The 8,762-nt window shown below is 36.7% G+C and overlaps 1 protein-coding gene across 1 annotated transcript in view; it reads left to right on the forward strand.

Annotated features, from left to right (window-relative positions):
* The window catches only part of LAMP2 (lysosomal-associated membrane protein 2), a 39,550-nt gene extending 35,020 nt beyond the window's left edge, over positions 1-4,530 (forward strand). Inside the window, exon 9 of the mRNA XM_008587363.1 lies at positions 1,995-4,530. Coding sequence (XP_008585585.1) covers positions 1,995-2,137 — 143 coding nt within the window. The 3' untranslated portion in view covers positions 2,138-4,530. The remainder of the gene's footprint in view (positions 1-1,994) is intronic.
* The last annotated feature ends 4,232 nt before the right edge of the window (positions 4,531-8,762 follow it).

Raw genomic sequence — 8,762 nt, forward strand, 5'->3', positions numbered from 1 at the left:
TGAAGTGATAATTTTATTAATTCATTTTATGTGTGTATTGGCTTGTTTTAGAATTTCTGTAACTTATTAACAAGTACAGTGTATCTTGGTACCCAGTACTGAGTCTGAGAGCTTTCAGTAAATTCATGTTCTATACTCAGAACCTTAGAATTTTTTTTTTTTTTTTCCAGCTGGCTGGTACTGGGACCCAAGCCCTTGACCTTGGTGTTATAACACTGAGCTCTAACCAGCTAAGATAACCAGCCAGCCCATTAACAACTTTTTTATGAATGACAAAAGTGCAAGAGGAGGAAAAGTTAAAATTAGAGGAAAAATGGAAGTTATTGCTCAGTCGTAAATCACACCAAATATCACATTTCCTTATACTGGAAATAACTTTAATGATTATTTGCTCTCACTTCATAATTTTATAGAAGGGGTTGTGACTTCACTGAGGTTACACATCTAGTGGACAACAAAACCATTTTGATAAAAATTGCCGCAGGCTGGCTCCGTGGCTCACTCGGGAGAGTGCGGTGCTGGTAGCGCCCAGGCTGCGGGTTTGGATCCTATATAGGGATGGCCGGTGTGCTCACTGGATGAGCGTGGTGCGGACAACACTGTGCTGAGGGTTGAGATCACCTTACCAGTCAAAAAAAAAAAAAAAAGAAAAAATTGCCCCATGAAATCTAGTCACTCAACAGTAAAACAAATGCTAGTTTAAACTTGAAATTATCAGATCAGAATTGGACACTTTGAGCTTCTGTACTAACTACATTTTGCTTAAGTATTTTAAAAGTACTGAATGCTGGATTTTTTGATAATAATATACTGAAACACTCCTCTTTTGATCTCGGTTTGCTTCTTCATAACCTAAACCTTCTCAAATGGGATCATGAACATGGGAGGAAAAGAGAAGGGAATGAACACTTGTTGACCACCTGATGTGTGTCAGATGCTATAGAAATATAGTTGTATTTAATCCTCAAATAGCTTATAATATAGGTATTATTATCCCCTTTTCCAGATGAGGAAAATAAGTCCTAGTTTAAATAACTTGACCAAGGTCATTTAGCTAGTACTTGAAAGAGTCAAGATTCAAACTCAGTACTGTCTGAATCCAGAGCTCACAATCTACATTGCACGCATTGCCTTCCTGGTGGTCCAGCGGAATGAACTAAAACATATTTGATTCTGCTGTTCTTCCAGGCCACTGCTCATCTAAAAATAATTGTGTATAACCTGATAGCTACCTTAATGCCTGTGTGAAAAAAATTATACTGCATTTTCTTGGTCCAAAGTCTTTTAACTTAGATTTTATTACTTATATGGAATTCTTATTTATACTTTAATGATAGATATGGCAAGGGAGAAAGGGAGTGGAGAAATACGCAGGCAGTGGTTTTAAGTGTAGACAATAGCTCTTTTCCCCAGTGCCATTAGACAATTAAACTAAAATCTTCCCATATTAGGCAAGCACAATTCTGTATTTTGGACCCTTTCCCATTCTTCCCTTAACTTCTGCTTTATGTACTGAGGAATTCAGTGTGATTTTAGATGAAGTGACAGAGATGTAGGATGATCAGTTGCTTAGAAATATTTGAGTAGAGGGGCCAGCCCGGTGGCGCACTGCTACAGTGAGCCGCTTGGGAGTGTGGCGGTGCTCCCGCCGAGGGTTCGGATCCCACATACGGACTGGTTCCTGCTCACTGGCTGAGCGAGGTGCGGACGCGACACCGAGGGTTGCGATCCCGTTGCCGGTCCCCATCCGGTACGGGCACGACACTGAGGGTTGCGATCCGTTGCCGGACACGAAAAAAGACAAAAAAAGGGGGAAAAAAAAAAAAAAGAAATATTTGAGTAGATATTGAGAACATAAAAAGAGTAGGGGTAATACTATGAAAGACTAACCTATGTATAATTTCAAAATGCTTGTTACTTGTTTGCTCATTGCTACCTAATTGCATTCTTTACTAATTTCCTGTCTTTGCTCTCTGTTTGTTCTTTTCTAACAGCTGAAGAATGTTCTGCTGACACTGACCTCAACTTTCTTATTCCTGTTGCAGTGGGTGTGGCCTTGGGCTTCCTTATCGTTGTTGTCTTTATCTCTTATATGATTGGAAGAAGGAAAAGTCGTACTGGTTATCAGTCTGTATAATTAATTAAATATAGTGCTTTTTTCTTTCTTTTTTTTTTTTTGCAATCAGAAGTTATGTTTCCGTTGGCTGAAAGCCAGGAAATGCTGTGCAATAGATGGTTTAAGATATGCAGACTAACCTCATTGAGTTGCTAGCTAACTTGGGCATGAGTAGCACTTATTTAAAAAAAAATGTATTAGGACCAGTTTTTTTCCTCTTTTCCTTTTTCTTCCTTTGTTAAAGTGTAAATGAAAGAAAAATTGTGGTTTGGAATATTTTTTTTAAGTAAATAATGATTTTAAGCCTCTGAATCCAATTATGAAATCATTTCTACAGAAGTATAATTTTATATGTTGCGGTTACTTGTATTTTGCTACTTTGGTATTATTTGCAAAATCGAAGCTTTTAGAGAATTTAACTTGCTTCAGAAAATAAATTCAAGAACATAAAGAATTCATTTTCACTGGTGGCAAACATTGGTTTATAATAAAACTTCCTTTCCCTACCTCCTAATCAAGATTATTTACATCTGTGTTTTTCTGCTAGTTAAAAAAGAAATGGCTTCAAAATATTATATTTAATAGCAAAAGTCTGGCTGTTTTCTCCATTACTGTTAGTGGCTGCTATATTTTAAGAAGGGTGTCTTTTTTTGCCTTCTGGACTGTGGAATATGTTGATTATCTCAGACCTGTCATCTGTGGTGACAGATAAAAGTAAGACCTTCAGATTTTTTTTTAGGGTGTTAAATCAACACCTAAATCTAAATCAGAATGGGTTATGGTTTTTTAAGGTTATGATTTATATATTTTTTTCCTTAGAGCCTTAACTTGTTCAGAAAATTAATTCATCCTGTATTTATAAAACACTTCTATATACTCTGTGTGTCTCCTGCACTCTCCCATTCCCTATATGGATAAATCCTAATTGGTATTTTTTGATGCATTGAGTTCTTTTTTTCCCACAGCAGCAAGTGCTGACTCTAGAGGCTAGTGGGCCCTGACATGTCATCTGTGAGATGGCTGCCTAGCCAAAGCTGGACCAGGATTATTCTGTAAATTTGTTGATCTTGATATAGACTTATATCCCTGTAGGACCCTCTAATGTCTCTGGCTTCTGGAGTAAGGTGCTAGAGGCCACTTATTTCTGTGTCTGCTTGATTGGTTCAGCTGCTGAATTGCCCTTTTATTTGGAAACTGCTGAATTGCTCTTTTATTTGGTTGTCTAGAGCCCAAATGGCTGCTTTGCACACCTGTCATTAGCATGAGGCATGTGTTTATTTTATAAAACTATTTTATCTTTACATTTAACTAAAAACAAAAGTTCCCAAAGATTTGCCTTTACTTTAGAAATTTTCCTTGGATTAAAAAATTAAGCCTAAACCATGAAAAAAAGTTAGTTTGTTATTAAACCCAAGGATTAAGTCCCAGTCTACCTCTCAGCACAATGTAGATGCTCACCACTGTATTGCTGCCATTAGCTGATGCCAGAACTCTTTGCCAATAACTGGAATTACAAAATTTTGTTAAAAAGAAAGAAAATTCATCAGCATCTTTCTTTACTATCCTATCTATATGTGCATCTCGAAATCATACGTTCCAAACTGGAGTAGAAAGTCAGATTGCTCAATTACATCTCCTTTAGAATTCTGCAGCTCTAACTCACAGATTCAAGCTCTCCTCTACTTGCTAAGTATATAAAGAATGTTTTATTTTAAAACGTTCTCTTTTGAGAACATCTGCTTTATTTGTTATTTGGTAAAAGGCATTTGGTCAAAATGATGGCACCATAAAGAACAGTGGCTTCATTTCAATACATATTTTTGAGATGATTGTCTAGAAGTCACATTAGTTAAATCAGCTTGTGACCTCGCTAAATATATGAATTAAAAATTCAGATACATTCACAATTATGGGTTCATTTAAAAGTTTTCTACCTTTTGGGTAGGAGATTAATATCACTAACTCTTCATTAGGTATCATGGCTTTACCTTAGAAATTAGTAAACGTGTGTTTAATTCTTTGAGGATTAAAATATAAAATATTAACAGAGGGTTCAAACAAAAGCTGCTTCAACTCCAATAAAATACAGGAAGCTCAAAGTCTATGGACTGAGTGTTCAATTAACTTTGCTCACTGAGTTCATTTTTATGTCAGTAAAACAGTGGATCACACACACACACACACACACACACAAAAGTGGATCAGTAGGACTTTGAACTCATAGGAATTATTTTTCACCTAAGCTTCTTTGGAAGAACTGATGCTTGCTGCTACCTTAAGTTTGGGATATATCACTTTAGTGAACTAATTAATACCTGCAAAATAAAGCATACTGTGGTACTCCTGTTTGATTTGATATGTGTGATTTTAGATTGATGGATTGAAAAATAATAAAGATCATATGTTCTATGCCACTATGGATAACTTCATTTTTTATTCTATATGTTCAGCCTGAAGAGTTTAGCTTGATTTGTGTAATCTAAGTTCCTTAAATTCTAGTCCTTGAATTGTCAGCAGGAATCATATGATCTCATATGTCTCCAACTTAACCAAGTCCCATCATTAGGAAGGCACTAGAACTTTTAGTACAGGCACTTCAGATATGGAGACTACATGGTATTGAAAATTCCAAGAAAACATTGAAGACAAAATATGGAGATCTAACAAATGTAAGAGCATTTTAATAAATGTACTTCCAGCATATTTCTGTTTTTATTGGTGAACTTTACTCATTTGTTGAAGTTCATTCCATTTTGAGCAAGATATACCTCAGGGATATGGCAGGGGCAGGAGGAGCTAACCATTTTTGGAAATTCCTTTAAATTCCTTACAACCCAGTCCAATGCACAATTTTTATATGTTTGGGTTAAATGACAACACATACATAACACAATCTTTTACCTAAGGGGTATTTTTGGTGGGAGGAGGAATTGAATAGTTCCTGAATGATGGAGTTTCACTTTCTGATTGTTACACGTTTAATAGCTTTTAATTAAGTCAAAAATTGTCCTTACTTTGCATTTGTGTGACTGGTGAGGGGGCCTCAATAGAACCTGTCTGTCTTGTCTCAGCTCTTTCACTGAATATACTTCACAACTGTGCACCTCACAGGGCCTCTGAAAGCACTTTAAGATTACTGATAGCAAGAGCGGTTCTGTATATGTTGCTGTGAGGGTTTCTGTGTATCGAAAAAGTCACCTTGGAGATTAAACTTTTTAAGTTCAATGTGTATGCTCTTTGAATGCTAGAACTGCCTTTAGAACTCTGAGGAAATGTTTTTCTTTTCCTTTGCTTTTACTGTCTGTATTTTTGTCAGCAGTGTAAATTTGGGCTCCCTTATTTCAAGAGGTATGCGTCGTGAACAGGAAATCTTGGTATACAATGCACTTTTAGTAGGAAAAGCAGCTGTAGTCTAATTGAGCAGTTCCCTTGCTGTGCACTTCATACACATTATTTCATTTAATATTCACAGCAACTCTCTAAGGTTGGGTGGTATCATCCCCAGTTTACAGATGAGGTAACTGAGGCTTGAATTGGTTACTTAACCAAAGTCACATTGGAGTAAGTGGCAAAACTGACATTTGAGCCCAGCTCTGTGTGCTTCCAAAGACCATGCTCTTTAACCACTATGCCCTTCTAAGAAACAGTTGATTTTTTTAAAAGCATATTCCTTACATTAAATGGTTACAAAAACCTGACTTCTGTACTCTTCTTTCCTGTAAGTAGTCACCTTATAAATATTCTTCAGTTTTCTTAAAATAAGTTTTGTCTGGCCCACTTGAGAGGCAGACGGATGTTGTGACAGCATGACTTTAGAAAGATCAAAACCAAGGCCAGTTTGCTCTGTACCTCATCATTAATGTTAAGCCCTGAATGTCACTTTTTGCAGGGTAGCCTCAGCTAGTTATTCTGATCACGTATCATTATCATTCTGCCCTCAAACTCTTCTGCACCATGAATCATTTTGACCATGCATTAGTGTGCTTAAGAGACTAAATGGAACCGTCTCTCTCCTCACTTTCCTTAAATTAATGCCATCCTTACCCCCAGTCGTCCCTTAGATTTAAGTGCAGGATAGCCATGACACTTAGCAATCCTTGCTAGGTAGGTCTGAGCCCCAATACACAGTTCCTACTCCCAAATCTAGAGCCTTTTTGGAAGGGTTTCAAGAAATACCTGCGTATTTAAAGTTTCCAACCATAATCTGGCACACCCTCCACCCCCCCCAACTCCATCTATTACTTTACTGTACTCACCCCACTTCAGCCATAAAGGCCCTCTTGCTACTCCTCAAAGACCCTAAAGGTGCCCTAACCTCAAGGCCCTTGCACTTGCTGGAAAGATCTTCCCCCAGCTATGTTCATAGTTCACCCTCTCACCTCAATCAGGTCTGTTTTTAATTGTCACCTTGTCAGGGAGGCATTCCCTGACCACCCTATTCAAAATAGCACCCCCCACCACTTTCCATTCCTCTTACCCTGTTTCACTTATTACCACCATCTGACATACTATATATTTTACTTGTTTGTCTGTGTTTCATGTATGTTTCCCACTAGAAGGTAAGCTTCATGACAGCAGGAATCGTTGCTGTGTTTAATACTCTGTTTCAGTTCCTAGAACAGTGCCTGGCACATAGTTCACACAGAATAAATAATGAGTGGTCATCTTGTGTAATAGCTAGACATTTATTAAGCACCTAATACCCTATTTCATCAAATCTAAGATGCCATCAATTATAAGGTAAATACTGCCAACTAAACTGTGCTCATGAGAGGCCTACTGATTTCAAAGATGTTAAAATGTGAAAAAAATATACATCTTGGAATCGATATATGCCAGGCACTGTGGAGAGTGCTGTAACGTGGATTATATCATCTGCCATTAACCATTAATTACTGATCAGTTAACAACTAATTATATATCACCTAATTATATCATCTAATGATCTGAACCAGGTGACAAAACCAGTAAACTAGAATTCAAACCTAAGCAGTCGAGCCAGTGCCTTTAAGGCTGTGCCCCAGCTTTCCCTTAGTACAGCATACTGGTTCTTGTGTCATTTTCAATTCCAAAAACAAGTCTGTATCTATGGTTGCTATAATTTTCCATTTTAAAGCAGATAGACTATTCAATATTCACTTTTCCTTCTTTTAAGTGCTATATAGCATAGCATGGCAGATATGTCAGAACAGAATTTGAATCCTCTTACCATGCGGTAGCTCTGAGACCTTGGACAAGTTACTTGACCTCTCCAAGCCTAGGTTCCCCCATCTTTAAAATGAAGTTGATACTATTTTCTATCTTGTAGGGTTTTAAAGAGATTTAAATAAGATAATGCCACCAAGTACACAGTAAGCAATAAATGTTAGCTTTTTTATGATATCAATCTGTATCTTCTTCCTAAAGATAATAGATGTCAGATGTTTAGATAAAATCATGGAAGAGGTAGTGGAGAGAGAAAAGAGAACTGAAATAAAACCCTGAGGAATAGAAATTTACTCAAACTAGGTTAAAAAGGAAGAATGAATTGTGAAGTTATATGGTAAGTCTCACAAAATCAAATTGAAGGAAGTACATGTGGGACTCAAAGGAATAGGAAATTAGATTATAAAGTTTCAACTGAGAATACACAGGTGATGACTACCAAGAAAGTTTAGGAAAAGATGAATAATGAGTGATAACTTGCAGTGCATTTATTAAAATGTGTTATAAAGCTAGAATCAAATGTTAGGTGGGTATAAGAACAGACCACCATGTAACACCAAGGTCAAGGGTTCGGATTCCCATACCAGCCAGCCACCACAAAAAAAATAAAGTTCAAAGGACGAGACACAGTATATGCATACACACACACACCCATTAGTATGTGTATATATGTGTGTGTGTATATAGTCATGTATCACTTAATGACGGGTATATGTTCTAAGAAATGTGTCAGGTGATTTCATCATTGTGGAAGCATCATAGAGTGTACTTACATAAATCTGGGTGGTACAGCCTGCTACACACCTCCAACTCCATTACAATCTTATGGCACCACCATTGCATATGCAATATGCTATCTGCCATTGACAAAAACATTGTTATGTGGTGTATGACTGTATATATATTTGGTATTTAATAAAGACGTTCTTTTCAGATCAGTGGGGAAAGAACAGATCATTGAAAAATGATGCTGAGACACTAAGATACTAGGTTAATTATTTGGTGGAAAAATAGACTTAGACACCTCCCCCAAAACACCAAAATAAATTCAAGAATGACTAGAGTTAAATTTTTAAAAAGCCATAAAAATATAAAATCAAATATAGTTGGCTGTGTGTCTTATCTCAAAGAAAACCTTCCTAAGAATAAAAGAAAAAGAAGAAATGATGGTGGAAAAGAAAAGATTTCAATATATAGAAATTTAATATTTCATCGGACGAGTGGATACGGAAAATGTGGTATATCTACACAATGGAATACTACTCAGCTATAAAAACGAATGAAATACTGCCATTTGCAACAACATGGATGGACCATGAAAGAATAATATTAAGTGAAACGAGTCAGGCAGAGAAAAAGAAATACCACATGTTCTCACTTATTGGAGGGAGCTAAAGGTGAATGAATCAATTCACACACACACACACACACACACACACAC

This window comes from Galeopterus variegatus, unplaced genomic scaffold, assembly GCF_000696425.1.
Source record: "Galeopterus variegatus unplaced genomic scaffold, G_variegatus-3.0.2 Scaffold4351, whole genome shotgun sequence".
Classification (NCBI taxonomy): Eukaryota; Metazoa; Chordata; class Mammalia; order Dermoptera; family Cynocephalidae; genus Galeopterus; species Galeopterus variegatus.